This window comes from Biomphalaria glabrata, chromosome 10 (genome assembly GCF_947242115.1).
Source record: "Biomphalaria glabrata chromosome 10, xgBioGlab47.1, whole genome shotgun sequence".
NCBI classification, from domain to species: Eukaryota; Metazoa; Mollusca; class Gastropoda; family Planorbidae; genus Biomphalaria; species Biomphalaria glabrata.
Genome location: NC_074720.1, coordinates 19,140,983 through 19,162,803, shown reverse-complemented (window position 1 = coordinate 19,162,803; position 21,821 = coordinate 19,140,983). Strand labels below are relative to the sequence as shown.

The window sequence follows — 21,821 nt, the reverse complement described above, 5'->3', positions numbered from 1 at the left end:
TGCCATAAAATCGGTTGTATCTAGCCTGGGCCTGCGAATGTTATGAATTAGCCTTTAGTTAGTATAATCTCTGCCATAAAATCAGTTGTATCTAGCCTGGGCCTGCGAATGTTATGAATTAGCCTTTAGTTAGTATAATCTCTGCCATAAAATCAGTTGTATCTAGCCTGGGCCTGCGAATGTTATGAATGTTATGAATGTTACGGTTCTATGTAGTAGTAATAAGTAGTACAAACTATTTAGATCAACTATATATATAGAATAACCTTAGATGAATCATTATACAGTATTTAGTTATTAAAAGATTTTTAATAAATCATCCCATGAAATGATCTAGTCTAATTCAGAGTTCAAAACGGATTTCTCGAAACAGTGTTATTGACACCATTCTTCCTTTCGGACAAATGGCATACGGTACTATAAAAAAAATTAATAACTTGCCCAACGGGAAACTACTGAGAGTTATTATAGCAAACATGAGGCAATTTGAGGCTGGTGTTATAGCTAATTATCGCCTGTTCAGTAACTTTTCAAATCCACTTGCATTACACCATGCCATGGAGTGACCGGACGAGTAGAAAAAAAAATATCTGCCCTTGTCACGGTTGATGGGAAGTCTATTCCTATCACAGAACAGCGGACTTCAACATTATACAAGAACATTATTCACTGTCATTCGCCCCAGTAACAGGTACACAAGTACTCCATGTGGTCTGGTCAAAGAACATTTCTCTTGTGCGCAATAAATTCCAAAAGTGAGTAACTGCCACATTGCTTTGTGTGTTGATTTTTCCCAAGCGTTAGCACGTAGAGCAGACGACACCGCCCCCCGTGTCCTCCTTACACTGGCTAATAACATGCGCTCGATATTTTCTTGTGTCATTAATGAAACCTCTGACATGTTAGTATATTGAACTGGCTTCACGTATTGATTCATCCTTCTCTCTCTCTCTCTCTCTTTCTCTCTCTCTCTCTCTCCGCCATTTTTTACTTTGTGTGTGTTACTATTGCGTGTTTTGTTTCTATCAGTGCAGGCTATGTCTTGGACTGCAATGCATGCATTACACATTGAACAGTAGAAACATTGTCAAACATATTCTATCAATCACTATAGATTATATGCGTGTCTTAGTGTCTTCAACGATCAATCGCACCAACATGTTACGTTGTGTCAAGGACAGGTCTTTGTTTTCATGCGTTTCCTTCTTGGCTATGTCAAAAGATAAGACATTCGATATCCTTGTCAGCTATCAGACGACTCTGCCTCGTTTTGGGTGTTCATTGTAGAATCTACTTCTGCTAACATGGAAGCTATATTTTCATCGCCACTGAGGAATTCAATAGACAAAAAAAAAAAAAACAAGGTTACAAAGAGAGTTTGTGTGGAAACACAAACTGAAAATCGGCCTCCGAAGTGGTCCACCCAGGCAGGTAAAAAGGCAGGTTTTAATATTATCAGAATGAAATTCTATCAAAGACAAATGACAGAGAAAAATGGAGAAAAAAAGTTAACATCTTGTATGGTCTAGCAGACCACAGGATAGGTGAAAGAGAATGTTAAGTTAGATGTGAACCTGGCCTAACTGATGTCTTATAATGAATATCTAATTGATCTAAAATCTAATTGTTTTGTAAAGGGACAATCTCTTATTCCTCAAGAAAAAAAAATTTCCGGGAAAAAAGAAATCCTTTGGTTAAGTATTCTATAGTGTAGTGTGAACACTGTAGTTCAGGCGATAATATGAAAAACTACTTATTAATTGTAGTTTTAAATTATATCCAACTTGTATGCATACTAAATAGATTTTTTCTCTTTAAAAATTTTTAAATTTTTTGTTTGTGTGTAAATATAGACTTAGTATAACAGAACTTACATAACTTAACAATACAGATGTAAATTTATGACGGACAGACAGGCCACACAAAACTAATAGCGTCTTTTCCTCTTTCGGGGGCCGCTAAAAAAGAAAGGAATCTAGTGCATCCTTTACTGTCTGATAAGCATTCTGGGAATTCGTAAAGTTGCTCATTTTAAATCTTTTATTGTAAATCATTAATAGTCTTTATAGACTTGTTTAGGTTAGACTGGGTTGGAAAGTTGTTATGTTCGGCCAACTCAATATTATTTAGAGATAAAGGCTTTCATAGTTTATATTACATATAGGTGCCTTCTTTTCTCTTGGTTTCTATGAGCTGCCGCAGATTTGTTTTGGAAACAAAGTTCCTCACAAGACAGTGTTGATTCCATCCAAGGTCTAAATGCACTTTGACCTTACTAGACATGCGCCATGAAATAGTAAAGCTAGAACAAAACGAATTGCGTCTTTACTTTTATCGATGAACTAAGAATGTCTTGAGACATGTTTGTGTCTTTTAGGAGTGTCTCACTTTGTGACTTTTGTGTTGTGTGTGTGAGAGAGAGAGGGTGTGGGAGAGAGAGATATCATTGACTTAGCAGTAATCAATAATATTGTTTGATAGTTTGATTAGGTCTGTGTTTTTATGAAGCTTCCTTTAGAATTCAGTAGGCCTATCTCAAAACAAAACCTTTTTTAATGGGGACAAAAAAACATCTGCATCCTTGTTATAATGTTTTTATGTGTAAAAAACATTTAAAATGTTAATGTAAACATGTATGTCACATTTAGTTCAACGAACTCATCACCCACACTGCAAGCCCTCTTCGTCCCCTTGCCTACTTACTGACAGTGTGTGTGAATAGCTAGACACTGTTGGAGACTAGATCTAACTTGTTTCAATCATGTTACATGTTTATGGTTACATGGTTATGTAAATATTTAATAAGCTCTTTAATTTTCGTGGTACTTCCGCACTTGTTGAGTTCAGAAACAAAAAAGTAGATCTATAAGCCGGAATAGCTTTGCTAACAATATACATTTTAGGGGGCTATCACAAAGATGCGAACATTATTGTCGCGATATGAATACAGTGATTTGGGACATGTGTGATAGATCAAGATCTAGATCTACGATCTAATTTCAAGTGGATAAATTTAACTGAACCACCAATCTTTCTTCAACACACTACACAGTGATTCACACACACGTGAGCACGCCGCTTTACATTGTGAGCCGTATTTGAAAAAAAAAAAGGTGATGTGTACATTGGGAGGGTGAGTTTGATAACCGAGTCAATAATATTTAATCTAAGGTTTAAAATGTTGTCGGTGTCACAGCTGGGAGAGGTAAGTCTTTAAAAAACATTTCAAATCTATAGACTAACCTTACGCTTGAATGACGGCCTTCAATCCCAAATCTGGAAGACCCCTTGTGTGTCTACGTAAAATCACCAGCATGATGAAACATAAGAAACTATCCAATGAAATGTAAACAAGCACAGAAACTGTACACACACACACGTTTGAAGTTACAACGGTAGTGTGCCCTTTGTTTACTTTTAAGTAAATCAAGCATTTCAAATCATCATTTTTATGGACGAAATGTATCAACTATAAAAACAATTGATCCGGATCTGTTAAATCGAGACTGCCGATTGTTGAATGTGTCAAGACTAGCTCGATTTTACCTAATGCTTAGCCTAAATTGGATTGGATTTTTATGTTTTCATTCAAGAGCGGTGGCTCTAAGAATTGTTTGTATTTCTGCTAGTGGACACATCAGGAGCATGCACCGCGGTGTTTTGTTCCACACAGGAAGTATTAGACCGACAGGCCATGATCTCGGGGTCGCTAGACTCGCACGCGCTTGCGAGGCACAGGATCAGCAGCACGGGCGTTCGCGGAGGGGAGGGTGCGATTACGGCGCATAAACACGGAATCATGTTAAATAGGAAGAGCTTACCCCTACTGAGAATGTGGCTTGACAAAAGTGAAAGTGGATCTACATTGAACGTGTTGTGTGTGTGTGTGAAAAAGCGGGAAAAATGAATTAGAAGCGTACTATTTGTATTATGAATGGGTAGGCCAGTTTGGTGCAGCAAAGTTTACCAACACAGATAAATTAAGCCCCCTGATAAATTGTGATTAGTCTCCCCTTCATTTAGTACAGCCTGTCGAATTAAGACTTTCCCACTACGTTATAATCCTATGATTCCTATCACTTACCTGGACAAGTTGGGGGGGGGGAGAGGGATATCTGGGTAATTTTTACCGTAAGCGCTTTTTAAAAGCATTTGTTAAAAACATGGAGGAACGACCTCAATTCGAACTCATAGCCCAAGCCTCCTCAAGCCGACATCCTAACCACACTGTTAATGAAGAGCTTATGAAAATAGAAGATTGTATTATTTGTTTCAAACTTAATAGCGGCGACCTATAAATTGACTAATTTAGCTTTTACCACCACTTCAGTCAAGTGCAATTTCATATTCGAGATACCGGTACTAAACAAAATAATTTATTATCATAGTTAATTAACTAATTTGTTAATTTTTTGTATTGATTCTTGCGTTGTCAGGTAAAAAAAAAATAATTGTGCGAAATTTCAGTTTGATCCGAGATTGGCCAAAAGTACAAGTTATTTCTCCCACACTCAGAGTGAGTTGATATGAGCCTTGCAAAAAGAAATGTTCCTCTTTCTTTGTGTCTGAGCCTTTTATTAGGTTGTGTGTTTGTATTAGTAAATTAAGGCTTCGGGTTTTATTGCTATTTTAATCTTTAGTCTTTATGAAGAGTCTCCGATTTGTGTGATTTTACTAATGGTATTACTCTAGTGACTTTAGTCTAATACAGGGGTGGGCAAATTACGGCCCGCGGGCCACATGCGGCCCGCCGTACTGTTTTATGCGGCCCGCGGACACCTACAGAAATCAGGTGTGCCCACAGATTATACATAAAGAAAATACAAATATTTAAAAAAAATAGCTAATTTTAAATATCTATATAAATTATTGCAATTTCTGAGGCGAAAGAAATATTGTCTTTACATGTCATTCTAAAAAAGCTTAAAGTAAACAAAGATTATTTTTATTTGCAATATTACGAATAATTCAGTTAAAGATTCAAACACAGGCCACTATTTTATTCAATGCTTTGAAGAACAGTGTTGAAAGTCTTGGGCTAGCTTGGAACAAGATGGCAAGTGCAACATCTGATGGAGCCCATGTTTTAACAGAGAAAAGCAGGTTTTTAATAAAATTATAGAAGATATCTTAACAGGAAAGTTTGCTCAAAGCTGAATTGAATTTCAATATATTATTGGTCATCTATTTTCAATAATGCAACATATCACTGCCAGGGGTCTTAACCACTGACAGTTCGATGAGTACTTGAAGATTAGGAAACAAAACATTTCGATGTTCGGTACCACAGTAGTATCGCTAGCTTAGCATGGGCAAGGTAGTGAGAAGAAATGGAATCTCAAGGAAGAAACAGGTTTTCACATTTTCTTTTGTAAAAAAGTGAAACTATTTCTAGTGAAATGGTTGAAAAGTGCAAGATTTATTTCAATTCTTTGATTTTTTAATTTGAAAGCTAATTTGAATCAGTTTTCAATACCCTCAGCTCACCATTTAGTGAAGAAGCTGAATCAGCTCTAGAGGCCATACCTTTAAGCAAATTATGAACTGAAAGAGAAGTTCCATTCAATTATTCCACGGGAGTTTTATGAGTGCCAGAAGCTGTATTTCCACACTTTAATAAACTTTGCTGCTAAACTTTCACTTTATTAGGATTCACATACATATGTTAACAAACATGTTTTCTGTTTAAAAATAAACAAGCGTAGGAAAAGGTCGATGCTGACTGACTGTAATTTGACCGTAGTCACGAGAATAACTAGTAAGCTAGTTCCACAATTCTGGAACATTATGCACGAGTGTAAACAGTTAAACACTTCAAATTAAGTACAACTGTTCAATTGTGGTGACATTGTGAGATGTAAGCAGATGATAACAAATTTTTAAAAAAGTATCGTAACATTATTTTCAGAAATCGCTAGCTCCCTCAACTGGGAGTGTAAAAAAATTAAATGTAAATGTATAACACAATATAAATGTGAATTATTATATATATATATATATATATATGCGGCCCCCCATTCCCAAAATTTGTGTAATGCGGCCCTTGATAGGAAAAGGTTGCCCACCCCTGGTCTAATATGATATATAGTCCATTGGTTATAAATCCTATTTTGTGTCTGCTCTAGTTTCATTGTTTTCTTCAGATGAAATAAGCAACTATTGCCAGAGCTTAAACTAATTAGTGGATCAGTGCTCTAGGTCTACGCGACTTTATTGTTGGGTTGGTGAAAAGTGCAAACCTAGACAAGAAACACACACCAGCCTATAAATAGTATATGATCGTTTGAAAGACTCCTAAATTAATGTAATTGGCGTTCATCATGTATGTTTACTTTTATATTTAAATCTTAGTGACGTATATCTAGTCTTAGATTATAAAATTGCGATATGTTAGAAGTATACCTTTATTACTGTGGCAAACTCTGCCGCTCCAGAATTGGCTTGATCAGTCACTTCCAAATTCTGCCCCGTCTCAAGATGAAACCAAAGCCAATGACTCACTTGGGGGCATCCATTGTCTTCCGAGACAGAAGAAGCCCTATACCTTTATTATCAATAGTCTAAGAGTCTAACAGTTGAAGTCAAGAAAATATGAACAAACACATTCACTGAGTTAAGAATTTTAATGAAGATGTTGAGCTAAGAAAAGTCCAATGAACAGTAAAGTTGGAAGTTGCATGTTTAGCAACTAGAACACAATTTTTGTGTGTGTAGGATTTCAAGTTGGAACAACAACAAATAAGACCAAAAAAGTCTGGGACTCAAAAATCTTGGGAAATAGTTTTGTGTATCAAAGAAACAAAAACAGTAAGTAGTTCAAATTCTAACAAAAGCTGAAAAAAAAACAACCTTTATTCTCCTGTTTCCTTTAATTCCTCATCTAGTGCTGTTCCTAAAGCTGCTGATGTGCCCCACTTAAAAACAACAACAAAGATTGTGAACTGATTAGCCAACAAATGCAAATTTGATGAATGCAACAACAAACATAACTTCATTATGAAGTATAAAGACAAGCAAACAATTTCAAAATGCAACAACTAGAAACAATTTGACCTCATTGAAAGAATAGAAGACAATACTTTGTCATACATCTACTGATCATGTTACACGATCATTGATAGTCCAATAAACATTATGAATAGGACAGAAGAGTGGTGAACTTAACAGAAATACTGTTTTTAATGGTCATTTCAATTGTAATCGGAAATTTGCAACATTAATATATTCATGATATTTTACAAAAAAAAAAAAAAAAAAAGCATAGGACTTTTCCATGTGAACACAGACAAAATTTTGACCTAAAATGTGGATGTCAAGATATAACTACTTAATCTACTTAATGCTTAGAACAGAAATAGTTTTATTTTATGCATTTTCAGGACGATGTTGACATCCATTCATAAAGTGAAGCACCAAAAAAATGTCTTGTTCATTAGCCTTATTTGTTTTTCATTTACAACAAACTCTAGAGCTACCTCTATGAAAAGATAAAAGGAAAAGATAAATCATGAAAAGATAAAAGGAAAAGATAAATCATTTTTTAGGGGACATCATTAATTATGTTAACAATGATTGCATATTTCATTAAAATTCTGGACAAAAAAAAAATCTTGAGTAACATTAAAATGCTGAAACAAGTTAAAATTATATTCCCTGAACTTAGTAGAATAACAATTGATTCAATTGTACAAGTTCATGTTTCAACTATTCAACTAATTCTTTTAACAATGGTTTTTAGCAACAGTCCATTTAGTTCTATCAAAGAATGGACAAGAGAACTTAGAAAGTGGATTTTTTTGTTTGTTTCATTTGACACTGCTCTATGTAAGGCATTAACAGTGATAATGTTCATAAGATGAAAAAAAAAAAGTACAAATGTGACTAAAAATCGGTTATTAGTATCAAAGAGTCAATCATCTTTGAAACTCTGGATTAGGTCTGGTGAATGTAGGCAATACATGGTATGAGTTTTTATTTCTAACAGACTTGGCAGACATGAAGAGGTTCTTGATACAAGTACATGGCATACAAAATAAGTTCATCCAATGGCACATTTATAGAATAAGAACAAAGAAAAATGATTTCATAAAAATCTTCAAAATATGAATGAAACCAATCTAGTGTTCTGCACATTTAAGTGATACGTAAAACATCTCTATAGAACATAAGGCTAGAGATGAACTGCTGATCAACATATACATTGCATTCTCATTTCCTTACCTGTCAACAAAATCACAATCTTAGTACTAATTATTTCTTTTCACCGACATCTCTTTGAAAAGAAAACAAATATATACTGTTACTTGCCTATGTGGAGTGCATCAATTCTACAAGTTTAATTCAATTTGTTTCACTTTATAAATATATTTATTTATTTCTATACAGAAATGACAGTGGTGTGCCATGGACCTTCTTCATTAGAATGACAACATTTTAAAGCAGGTGGCTATTAACCCTTGTTTTTCCATGTATTGTTTGCTAAACAAAAAACTTTAAATAAAAGTGAACTAAACAATTTTAACAAAAAAAGGGATCATTTAAAAAGAAACTTTGGAGTTTCTTTTTTAACAGACAAAAATAGAACAAACTTCCTACACTGGACAGCACCATTCACTTTAAACACAGAACAACAAAAATGACATGTACTGGTATGTGCCTTTGTACTCACGTAATTATTCATAAAATGAAGAAATAGAACTCAAGTTTTTCTCCAAACAAAAATAAAATGTGAACACAATTTTATGTATATAGAAGTTAGAGGTCAATAGACATACAAAATATACATTTGTAGAAACCAGAGAATTTAACTATATCTAGATAAAATAAATATATCTAGATAAAATAAATTTTCAACTTTGATCATGTCTTTATAAAATGGTAAAGTGTTCCTCATAAGCTGTTAAAAAAATTTAAACAGAAAAAAAAAACAAAAAAAAGACATAAAGCTAGAATAAAACCATGCAACACACTGAAAGTAGATACATCCTGATGCATCAAGATTCAAAGCTTGGTCAAAATATTCAACACTACAGCAAAGAAATCTTCAATATTGACAATAAAATCTTGGGTCAACTACTTGTAAGGCTTACAAAATTTGGCAGAATTATGAACAACTTCCAATATGATTTCAAGTCCAGAAAAAATTAACAGCCAACTGCAGTAAAAAAAAAATCATTTTAAATTCATGCCTGTGTTCGGCTTGTGCTGCCCTAATAGTACTGATTAATAGAGGTGACAAAGGTTTATCCCTAAGAACAGCTTTAAGAAAAGAAAAGCTAGAAACATTTATAAAGTGAGGGGCAAGTCTTAAATGTATCTCAAAACAGAGAACCAACACTGCCATTAAGAAATCAGAGAACTAACACTTGTGCCATTAAGAAATCATAGAACTAACACTTGTACCATTAAGAAATCATAGAACTAACACTTGTGCTATCAGAGAACTAAATTTATGCTATTAAGAAATGCCCCCATCAGAGAAAGTATAAGTCACCAATTCAAGAACAGAATTTCTACAACACAAAATGTTCAATTACTTCTTAGGGTGTTACCTGGGTAGATACTAAAACCAAATAAATATAATCCCAAGACTGGGTCTCTTTAAGTTACAGAACTCCCTATATTCACTGGCCCATAAAGATGGTAAGGTTATACCAAAATTAATATTCTTTCCATACAGATTGGCTTATCATCAGGACAAATCAGAGCATGGCATATTGAACAACTAAACCACTACTTTTGTACAAAATACAAATTTAATGCTTTTAAGAAAACTTAATTAAAAAAAAACAGCAGGCAGTTTTCAAAACCTTGCATTTATTGATATTATGCAGGCCTTTAAATATATCAACTGTTACATCCCTTACAAACTGTGGGGGTCACTAACAATGTAATCACAATGCAATTTAACATTCAACTGTTTCATTTGATTTTATTTGGTCTTTATAAACTGAATAGATCCAGCTCTATTATGAGTTTGATAAAGTTTTCAAAACATAAGATTTGGCTAACATTGACCTTTAACTAAATTTAACAAAAATATTGTTTAAAAAATGTACACCTGAACACAGAAACATACAATTGTGCAGGTCACATTGAAAATTGCAATTGTTTTTCAACCAAGAGTTAATAAATATAACACATTTATAATCATTGTTTTACAAATATTGTTCATTTATGTGACCTTTATATTTAAGAAAATCACTAATATGCTCAAACCTTATAATGTCCTGTAAGTCTAAAATGTAGGAATCTTTACAATTTTTTAGCTTTTGTTTGACAGTACATTTATTCAATTTCTAGGTTTAAGTCAGTTCTAATTGTATGTTCATTTCTGTGCTCATTGTTTAAGACAGTGGTTCTCAAACTGTGGGACACAGATCCATGGAGATAGCAGTAGGGGTTCCGCAGAAAGATGAAAATTGAATACAATTATAATCTCAATTAACAATCCTTCAACATATGTTCTTTTATTTGTAATGTTTCCACTAAGGGGTCTGTGAGCAACTTTTAAACAATATAAAGGGGTCCCAAGGTCACAAAAGTTTGAGAACCACTGGGTTAAGATATTTCATAAACACCATCTATTCTTCTATATTATTTTGAATATCTTTAAAACATAAAAATAGCCAGTAATGAATTTTTTTTTCATCAGAAAATTATATAATGTATCTATAGAAAGATCACCATACTTTGCCTCAAATTAAATGATTAATCTTTAAAAAAAATAACTATAATCCATGTATGGATCTAAACTTCGTATACAACAATCCCTGATAGTAGAGTGAGCACTTTAGAAAATAATAACATTATAACTAGAGTTTGTAGAGAAGTGTTTTGTTCTGAGACTATTTGTCTAATGTGAAACAATACATACATGGAAGCAAAATAACTCACTGGAGGCACACAAAACAAATGTTATCCCCAAAATTCTGTCTTCGATTTAAAGAGTTAGTCTACAGTTCAATAGGATCTATGTTTGATAGGATTAGAATCAATCAATTTTACTTTTAAAAACAAAATGATATGTTAGACTAGATAAAGTCAAAATATGCATGACAATCCAACCTGAAATGATAATTAAGATATATATTATATTTATATATACATATATATTCAAGATTTATATGACTATGTGAATAAAATATATATATATAAATTTGAAAACCAGGATTCTATTCAGTATTGCACAAAGAGTTGGGTTTGTGTATAGCAACAGAAAGTCCTAACCTGATCAGATACATTTGGCTAACAACATCTGCACAATAGATGATGTGATAATTTACTATTGGTTAAAATAGACATTTTGTTACATTTCCATTAATGAGAGTGCCATCACCAAAACACAGCATTCATACAAAAAAGCATCATCTATACCTCAAAACATTTGATATGAGAAACTAGTACCCTACTGGTTTCAAAACTAGATTTGCCCTTAATCCCTCACATAAAGGAAAAAAAAAATTGTGCAAACCAAATTGCAATTAAGCAGTACATAATGTTTTGAAATACATTTTTATAAAATACTTAGAAGTTTTAATGAAGTGGCCAAGTATTTTTTAAAATAGTTTTATAAATGCCACATATCTGAAGTATCTTTTTTTTTTGCTTTGACAAAAATAACAGCCTATTGACACTATTTAAATATATTATGGCCACTAATAACCTAGGAGAAAAAAAGATAACCCCAAAAAAAAAAATACAAGGTACAATTTAACTTCGGAAAAGAACCAAATACAAAATATTAAAAGAACCAAAGATTATTTAACAAAACCAAAAAGGATCTAAATTTTCCTTTTTTTTTTAAGTTTATGTTTCAATTACTCGTATAAAAATATTTTTTTTTGTTCTCTCTGATTTAATATAACAAAGTTTACACATACCATTCACAAAAAATCACAACTGAAAAACTGTTTCAATAGAATGAGATCACAAGTTCAAAGTCATCATCCAATAACTTTATCTGTAGTACATAATAAATATATAAAACTAGTAAACATATATTATTTGTTTCTAATTAGTTTAAGCATGGTCAAGCAGTAGTAAATGCAAAACATTTTCAAGCAAATTTTTTTTTTTTAAAGTTAGTAGATATTATGAAACATAAATATATTCTTTTACTCTATGTGTTGGTAACATCCTAACACAGCATTAAACCAGTGGAATGTGCTAAACAAATGATGGCCACCAATAATGAATCCAAGATTAAATCAGATAAATTTGAACATCACATTGTTGAGCCCTGGTATTGCATATTCAGAGTGAGACAGAGACTGGCTGTAATCCAAGTTGGGATCCTCAGAGCTGTTGGCCACAGCAATGAGTCCTCAGTTTAGGCTCACTTAGCTGTTGGCCTCTGCAATGATCTGCGGTAAGCATTTCTTCAATTTGAAGTAGCTATCAAACCTTGTCAGTGCATATTCCTGTCAAATCAAACAATTACAAGAAAAAAGATTTTATTTAATTTTCATTTCTAATCAAAACATGCTACTTAAACAATAGGTGATTCCTACAGCACTATGAGTGATATATTTCTAAGTAAATCAAATTTGACAAACTTTTGGAGATGTATATATGGATGGCACATGGTTAACAAAAAATCAGTGATGCCACTTTGGGGGGGACTTAACAGAATGGATGCTAATAAAATTGAAAAGACTGCTAGTAATGGTAAGACTTTAAAAAAATATATAATTAGTAAATTGACTCTAAAAAGCAAGTACATATTTATTTATTTGTTATTGCATATTCTAAACATTAAGATGAGCAGACGCATCTTAAAGGGAAACTCTGATGGTTCTGATACTTTTTGATATAATATTTCGATTAACAGAAAATGAATGTATTATTCTTTTTTTTTTTTTTTTCAAAAATAACTTAGTACGTGATGTTTTTCTGACATAATTTTTCTGCACATCCAAAATGGTTAGATTTTCACAGGGTTTCTATGTGATGTCACAAAAACCTATTAATTGAGTCTATTGACTTACTGTATAACAGAAAACCATACAGTAAAGTTTACATTCTCGTAAAAGAAATAGATCTAGATCTTGTAAGCAAAGAAAAAATATGCGTTAAGAGTAGATGATAGTCTGTATTTTTTCGCCAGACCACTCAACACACACAAACACTATCAGTTTGGTTGTCTTGTCATGACCAACTACATATAGCCTAAACTTGCCTTACACTGACCTGTCAGACACATGATCTATTTACTTTTTGGGACAGGGAGAGGGTTTAGATAAAAATTTTACTTTTTTTGTTTTTTTGAGTTGGTTATCCTAATGCTTTTATATATAAAATATATATAATAAGCCTAACAGTTACTATAAGAATGAAGTGATACAATTGGTTAGATCTAGATTTGCTTTCAGTATTGTTGAGGGAAGTGCTGTATGCCTAAAAAACAAAATCTAAAAAACACTTTTTCGTTTAGATGTCAAGAATTTACTAATTTATTAAATATAAATGTTTCTAAGCATTTAAATACAAAATATAAAATGTTTTTTATTTAAGCAGAATTTAAGTATGTCAATAACTCAAATTTGAAAAACCATAGGAGTCTCCCATAAGATAGCAGATAGAAACAGAGTAAATATAGCATTAGTACAAAGTTATGTTTTCACTAAGGAATATGTCTAATGTGATTTGTATTTTAATCTAAAAGTCAAAAAATGTTTCATGGTCAGATAATGTATTTGATCCGATGGATTATTGCTTTGGATAAACATAACATAAAGAAAGTTTATAACTATAACATTAAAATTAACCTAAATCCAAACTAAAACGATTCAGTGAGTCAACAATTAAAGAGTCCACAAGTAAAAAAGATACTCCATTCATCCTAAAAGTAAATCTAAAATAAAACTCAAGATATTAACAATAACCCATGGCTATGCTGGAAATGTACAGACAACCTATACAAGGCGTTTTCAAACACAGAGAAGAGCAGAAGTAGGCCCATAGTCTGGTATACACATGCTGGTCTTCTCTATAAGAGCTGCACTGATGGAAAGGTAAATAAATTGATACACAAGCTTTTCAACTGTTAACTCTCAAGTTCAAAGTATTTGTCTTATTCAGTGATGCCAACTTGTACTTTGGGCCATTTTAATTTCCATTACTGGTGTTGCGGGCCACATCAACGAAAAGATACAAAAATGAAATTAACCTATTTGATTAGAAACCTGTGGATCTTGTACTTACATTGATTAATGGGATACTTTGAAAGGGACACTTTTTTAACAAGTTGGAAAATGATGTCATTTCTCTAGTTAAAATGTGAGCAACCATGTAGCGAACTTGACCACCGACTTGTTTATTTTTTGTCTCTTTTTTTGGTAAATATTCTCATAAATTTGCAGCTCAAATCAAGAATGCCACCCTATTAGTTTCATAATGCCATGCATATGTTGTTGTTTTTTTTAAACAGCCACACTTTCTTTATAAAACAAACATGTTGGCTTAGTATCATGTTTCACCAAAAAGTCAAAATCCATTCTATACAGACGTTTTGGGCCCCAGGCTGTATTGTGGGCATCACTGTTCTAATTCAACTTTTACAATGTTTTTTTTTAATCTATTACCTCATCCAATTTGATTTTACGCTAAAGAAAGTGTTACTTAACAAATATAAAGTCAAACAAGCAGAAATGTAAAGTTGTTAAAAAAAAAAGAAGAGAAGATGCTTTTGAGAGGAATATGAAGTCAGTAAAGAGAAACATTAAAGGTACCTGTAACATATGAGATAGGTCACAAGTTTAGTTTCTGAAGACTAGTTTCCCATGTTTCTAAAGCTTATACATATGTTTAAAAACTGTTAATGGCTAATTATCTTATGCTTTAGACATCTTAGTGTAATTCATTATTTTCAACTTAGGATGCCTGACTCAGCTAGTCATAACAATTTCCAACCATCTGAACTGCAAAAATGCCTTCTTCTGGCATCTTTAGCATACACTTCGTCATGGTAAAAAGAGCGCAGATGAAGTAAGGAATGAGGCAGCGTCAAATGGCATGAATGTATAGTCACAGGTTGATAAAAAAAAAAGTGTGAGACACTTTTATGGCACACTTAGCACATTTAATGGGTTTATTTACTGTATCTTAATCTTCATGTTAAGCCTGGCCTCTAGTAGAGGGCCTGAACAAATTTCATCAATAGAAGGTCAATGAGATCTATAATCACATTTTGGAAAATAAAAAGATGGTGCACTGATAAAAACACTGTGAAATGTTTGCTGCATAAAGAATGTTTTAAGTCAAAAATCCTAGAAAAAAGGTTCAAAACTTTTATCTAAATTTATTTTTTTTAATTGCTAATTTTATGTTGTTTTCACATGCTATGCAAGCTAACTTCACTAAAACTGATATGAGAATAAAATGGCTGCCTTTGTGCACCCTTAGTCAGCACATCGCACCAGCATTGGGGACCACACTTCATGGGCTAAGAATCACTAAGGTAATATCTACGTTGTTTATGCAATATGAAATTAAAATCAGTGCTGTTTTTTTTTAAATAACTAATAAAACTATAAAGAAAAAAAAAATGCAATGGCTAATCTGAAGATTGCATTCATTGCAAAATATGAAATTAGCACTCAAATGATTCTGATAAGCAATAAATTAAGAAAAAAATCAATATTCGAATTGATTAGAGTAAAAATTAAAATAGTTAGGGTATTGGAGTAATGTACTAAAGTTTCCAGACTCAGTTCTTGTGTTAATACACACCACAAGTTAAAAAGTAAGAAAATTACTTCTATCCTTTTCCTTCAAGAAAATAAAGTAGATTCTTCTAAGTTCTAGGCTGACTTATTTTAAGCTGTACTAGTTCTGACCCTTAAAAAAAGATCGACAAAAATTATAAAAATTATCATTTATTAATAAGTAATCATTTATTAATATACACATAACCTCAATAACAAAAAGTGATTTAAGGGAACAAAATAATCTCAAGTTAAAGTCTTCACAAAAGACATACAAATGACCCTTGATAGTCCTGTGGTTAGAAGATTATTGAGAAGTTCAGATTACCAAAGGTTCACTGAACTTTAAAGAATTTCGCTGTATATGTCAAAAAAAAATATAGTTATGATGTACAGTAATAAGATACTCTATTATACTTTCATTGGTATAAAATAAACAATAGATGAAAATGAAACATTTTTTTAATCTAAATAATGGAAAAAATGTCCTTGGGGATATTTGCTAGATTTAAGTATTTTTCTGTTGCTGTGGTCTTCACTGGATATCACAAAATGTTTTATTTTCTCCCTATTTTTCAAGTCATTAATGGTAGGTCGCCGATGCCATACATAAAAAAAATGGCACAACTGTCATCCCTGTTAATAATTTCCCATTTTTCAGAAAGAGATAATGTTTTATAATTATGCTTGCCAACTATAAGATGTAACAAAAACTAAAAAATTAAGCAGGTCTCATAGTAATCACAGAAAGACAATCAAGAACATATCACCACTTAACACAGCAAGAAGCATGAGAAGAGCAAGTTCGGGACACGCATGTGTAGCTCAAGCATACATTGTGGCCTATCAAATGTCAACTGTACTATATTTAGCTCTAACATTATATAAGTGATAAGAAAAAGAAATTTATTTTGATCATATGACTGAAATGTCCCTTTTACTACTGGACTCTACAAACTATCTTTAGAACAAATTTTATATTTTCTTTTAAGTCTGTTGTTTATTTTACTTAAAGCTTTCTGGGTAAACAAATTAGAAGGATAAATTCAGGAAATTGTACCACCATCTCCAGTATAAGAAATAAGAGATTGATTTGTCATAAACAAGATACAAGTAAGAAGAAAAAAAGTTGAGAAAAAGAAATAGTTTGAACACTAAGAGATATGGTTCCTTTGTCAAGTTATTTTAACAGTATGAGATATAGTTCCTTGGTCAAGTTATTTTAACAGTAAGAGATATAGTTCCTTGGTCAAGTTATTTAAACGCTACGTGATATGGTTCCTGGGTCAGGATATTGTTTGAAAGGCTTTAATTGTGGAATCAAATGAAAAAAAAATGGTAAAGTAAAATAAAACGTGATCAGCATATTTTTTTGTATGCTAATGAAGAGGGCTTTTAAACAAGAAATGGGAAGACTTTTGGTTGCAAGCATTGTCAAGAGCATCAACAAGTTAGGAGTCCTGTAAGTGAAATAGCCCTTCACACCTTAAACTGTTTTTGGTTTTGATTGTGAAAACTAGCTTAGTCTTTCATGTGCAGGGTATATAATTTTTCAAAAATGCTTTTGTGCTATTTTATGTAACTTAGAATTGCAAAACTAATCAAAATAACAAAACTTATTCCAATATTTGTGATTATCAATAAATGATGCCAGAGATCAAACTTCTCCAGATAATATCTGAATCAAAACAAAGTGTTTCAACTAAAGTTTTCCCAATTCCATTTCAGAGCCAATTAAATACCATAGAAGAACCAAAGATCAGTTAACTAGAAACAAAAAATTAATACAAGAAAAGGCATGACTTATTGAAAATGTTATTACAAAGAGTAGTTCTACATTTGCAAAGACTTGATTAGAAGAAAAATATCAAGAATAGAAGATAATTCATTAGTTCTAAGTTACTGTTGGGTCAAAGATAGTAATAGAAAAGGCACATTTTTTGTTAATAGATTTCAATATTTTGTCATGCCGAGGAAACCAAAAGGGTGATAAAACATGCATATCACTCACTGAATAATCTATTGGAGGGCCAGGAATCTGCATTACAAAAATTGACATATAATCTAAATAGTCTAATGCCTAGTTCTACCGACTTTAAGCTTAGTTCTATGTAGAATTCACTCATATTTATTCAGCCAAAAAGATTCATACATTATTCAATGCAAAAAAAAATGTATATAACTAAAAATATCTTGAAAAAATGTGTTAATGATAATATATAATATGGTGCGCAAGATTAAAATTATTTTCTTAAAAACAACTGTGTATAAATTTTTTTTTAAATGGCTGAATGAAATGTTGCAATGAAGAGATGTGTATACATGCTTAAAAGCACATATAAAAGTTGCCTGTAGAAAATCAGTTATGTCACTTGTTGCTGTTGGAAATAGTGGAAGCTGTTTATGGGAACTCAAAATGTCTCTGCATTATAATGAATTTAGAAACAAGGTAGTTTTACAGCATTCTTAACTCTTTCAGTGAGAATTATTTGATTTTTTTCTGACATGAACAAAAATCTGCAAAGAGGATGGGGGTATAGTTACCAAAACAAAGAACAATCACGCTCACCTCTGGACATTTTTTTTTAAAAAAGTTAAACATTAAAAGATAGTGAAATAAATATTATATACCAAGTTACTTGCTGAGAGAAAAGTCGCACTCACCAGCACTAGTGAGGTTACTCCGTGAGAGTAAAGCCCCACTGAAAGAATTAAGTAAACTAAAATGGCCAAAAAATAAATGTTTGTTCAAGCAAGACATAACTGTTTTTCACCTTTCTGGAAACTTCAGAGAAAAGCTAAAGCTTGTTCAGTACTTCATTGTACTATTTGGTCAACTAAAGGACTTGACCAAAACATATAGAATGTTCAAAATGAGACTAAATGTTTTTGGAATACTTAACTAAGAATGTACAAACATATTATCTTACTCTGTACCAAATTATTAAATGTTAAAAAAAAAAACAGAATACTCACAGAATAATCAAAGTCAATGCTTGAAGTCTGAGCCTGTACCATAGCCCATACTCCCCAAGTAAAATGGGAATGTAGAGCTAAAGTATTGGTCTCTATATATATGTTCACCAAGTCTGTAGGAGTGATTTCTTCCTTTCCTGAAGCTTTAAGGTATGTTTTGAAAAACTGGAACTGTTTAAAAGGGAAATAAAGTAATGATCATTGAACATTCAAACAAGAGAGAGATTATCAGCTTGACAGTAAGCAAGTAACAATGTAGAAAGAAGACAGTGTGGTGAAAACTGTTTGAATGAGGACACAGTGTAGAGTGAAGACACAATGAAGAGTGAAAACAGTTTGAATGAAGACAATATGTAGAGTGAAGACACATTAAAGAGTGAAAACTGAATGAAGACATTCTGTAGAGTTAAGACACCATCAAAATTGATCTGGCAATTAATAAACAGATCACAAACCCATGTACCAACTTTTCATCTTGTATAACATATTCAAGAAAGTGAAGACACAATGAAGAAATAAAACTGAATAAAGACATAATGTCAGTGAAGACAACATCAAAATTGATCTGGCAACCAATGAACAGACCACAAACCAGTGTCCTAACTTCTTATATTGTATCTATATTCAAAAGTGTCTGGTTTCAGTCTCAAGGAAGTGATTGGATAAAGTCATGATAATGTTACAATTGACTGCATTTTAATCAAGAGGACACAATTTATTTATATAGGTCAAAAACAAAAAATACTTCAGTATAGGTACTAGACCAGTCCAGATGAAGATATGTAAAACGACCAACAAGGAAAAATATTCTAAGAAAAGATCAAGGTCAAGTGGCTTCAAAAAAAAACTTGTTGAATACTATAAAAAAAGACCAAGCAATATCAATGTTAGAAGTCATTTAGTCAGTCAAGCTCCATTTTACCAGTAAAAACTTTCAATTTTTATAACAAAGAATTTATTACAGTAATGTCTAATTTTTTTCAACATATTAAACATAATTTGTTATTCTATGGGTGGAGATTTAAAAAGGGATTTGAATGTTGTGTCACTTCTGTGTATAGCTTAACGAGCTCAAGTGTGTTGCCATTCTATTGACAGACAATAATAATGCAAATCCACCAGATAAAAGATGTCTCAATAAAAGATAGCTCAGCTTACCTGTTTCTCTTTGGATGGGAAATTTGAGCAAACAAAAGAAAATCCAGGCTTGTCAGTCATAGTATAATCAAACATCCACTCATTGAAGTGATTACCAAGATCAAAGCCCCTGAACAGAAAAAATATTTCTTTCACAATTCATATTTAAAATTAATTAGTTAAAAATTATTTCAAAAAAGTTTTAGACAATTAGTATCTAAAACTTGCGGGAGCTACCACCTTCTACCAAGCGCGTCCCCAGGTGGCGGATAGGGGAAAGACCCTTAGATATAAGGGTTAGCTGTGAATAGCAAATAAACAGCCGCGGACCAACTGGTTTGCAGTCATGGAGGATGAGGTGAAGTATTCCAGTGGTTAGAATATTTACTAAAAACATCTCAGAAATCCAGGGAAATGATTGCAAAAAGCGAGTATAGGGCGCAAACCTGCTGCCTTGCAGATGATCTTGGATGATCAAAGGCTATGGGAGCACACCCAGAAAGAAAAGCAGGCTGAAGTCGGAGTCAATGGGCCTCCTGGCGCATAACACATTGACACGCAACCTCATCTATGTTGGAGTTCAGTAACGATTCTAATAGATGTGGTGTCCTGCCTGTGGAATCCCGCCGCGCAGGTAGGGGGCAGGGCTCTCCGCCTCGAAGGAGCCCACACAAGCGAGCTGGTTGTTCTTCTATCTCTGCCTGTGGAGCCAAGCGCAGGGACAAGAAAGTAAATACTACTGGCCAACACTCCAAGACCAAAAGTCTAAAATCTTACAATGGAACGCAGAGGGCATCCAAAAGAAAAAAGAAGCTTTAAAAATATTTCTGCATGAGAAAGAAATTGATGTAGCTTGCATCCAAGAAACTCATTTGAACAGTAATCTTCGTTTCTCCATTAGATGCTACACCTGCATCAGACAAGATAGAGAAATCAGACCCAAAGGAGGAATTCTCACCCTCATTAAAAATGACATCCCTACCACAGATATAACTATGCCCAACTCCTCAGAATCAGAAATAATGGGAACTAAGCTAATTTTCCAAGATGGAAATATTAATCTATTTAACTGCTACTTCCCACCAGACAAGGAAATAAGAGATTGACCACATACAAATACCTGACCAAGAAGACTGTCTAATCTTAGGAGATATGAAGTCCCTTTCAGAGCTGGGGATACCCAGACCTAAATGCCAAGGTAGAAGAAATTGAAGAATGGCAAGCAGAGAACAGACTTATCTTGCTTAATAAACCTGAGGATAAACCAACCTTTTTCTCAAGAGCCTGGCTAACATCAACCACTCCAGATCTAGCCTTTGCAACTGACAACTTATCCAAAAAGTGCACCAGAGAAGTTGCAGACCAACTAGCCACCAGTGACCACAGACCCATATTGATCAGTATCGATACCTCCTTCAAAATATCAGAAAACTCCACCATCCCCAAATGGAACTACAAAAAAGCCAACTGGCATCTATTCTCAAAGCTCACAGACCTATACACAACTTCAATAAACTGCAAATCAAATCAGGTTAATAAGTCATTCTCAGCTTTCTCCAAAGCAATCCTCCTAGCAGATAAGGAATCAATTCCAAGAGGAGCAAGAAAAGATTATATCCCCAACTGGTCTGATCACCTCCAACAACTCCACAATGCAAGAAACACAGTATAAAATAACCCTTGTATAGAAAATAACATAAATCTAAAAGCAGCTAACGCAGTTTTCAGGAAAAATTACCTTTCCACCATGAGAAAAAGTTGGCATGAAAAAACAGAACAACTAAACGTAGATAGAGATGGCCACAAACTCTGGCGTATAGCCAAATGTCTCAACCAGGAAGAAAACAGAACAACTCCTATAGTAATAGAAAAGGACAACAAACCCCTGAAAGGCCAAGAAGCAGCAAATGAATTCATTAAGTTTTTCCAAAGCGTAGGACAAATACAAATTAATGAAAGTAGAAATAAAGATGTAAACTCAGAAATCCAAGATAAAATTAA

General features: G+C 32.9%; 2 protein-coding genes across 8 annotated transcripts in view; both read right to left on the bottom strand.

Annotated features, from left to right (window-relative positions):
- Positions 1-3,691, bottom strand: part of LOC106072222 (mucin-2-like) — a 76,490-nt gene extending 72,799 nt beyond the window's left edge. Inside the window, exon 1 of one of the 2 annotated variants that reach the window (XM_056044713.1) lies at positions 3,244-3,691. The gene's annotated coding sequence lies outside the window, so the exon portion shown is untranslated. The remainder of the gene's footprint in view (positions 1-3,243) is intronic. The other variant, XM_056044714.1, reaches the window with a different exon arrangement.
- A 2,917-nt stretch (positions 3,692-6,608) lies between these two features.
- LOC106070753 (choline/ethanolamine kinase-like) overlaps positions 6,609-21,821 on the bottom strand; it is a 39,246-nt gene continuing 24,033 nt past the window's right edge. For 4 of the 6 annotated variants that reach the window (XM_056044720.1, XM_056044722.1, XM_056044721.1 and 1 more), the window contains exons 8-11: positions 19,842-19,950; positions 18,684-18,854; positions 17,719-17,745; positions 6,609-12,422 (exon numbers count right to left, since the gene is read on the bottom strand). In XM_056044720.1, the coding sequence (XP_055900695.1) occupies positions 12,342-12,422; positions 17,719-17,745; positions 18,684-18,854; positions 19,842-19,950 (388 nt within the window). In that variant the 3' untranslated portion in view covers positions 6,609-12,341. Of the gene's footprint in view, positions 12,423-15,758; positions 15,841-17,718; positions 17,746-18,683; positions 18,855-19,841; positions 19,951-21,821 lie in introns of all 6 variants that reach the window. The other 2 variants (XR_008780256.1, XM_056044724.1) reach the window with 2 other exon arrangements.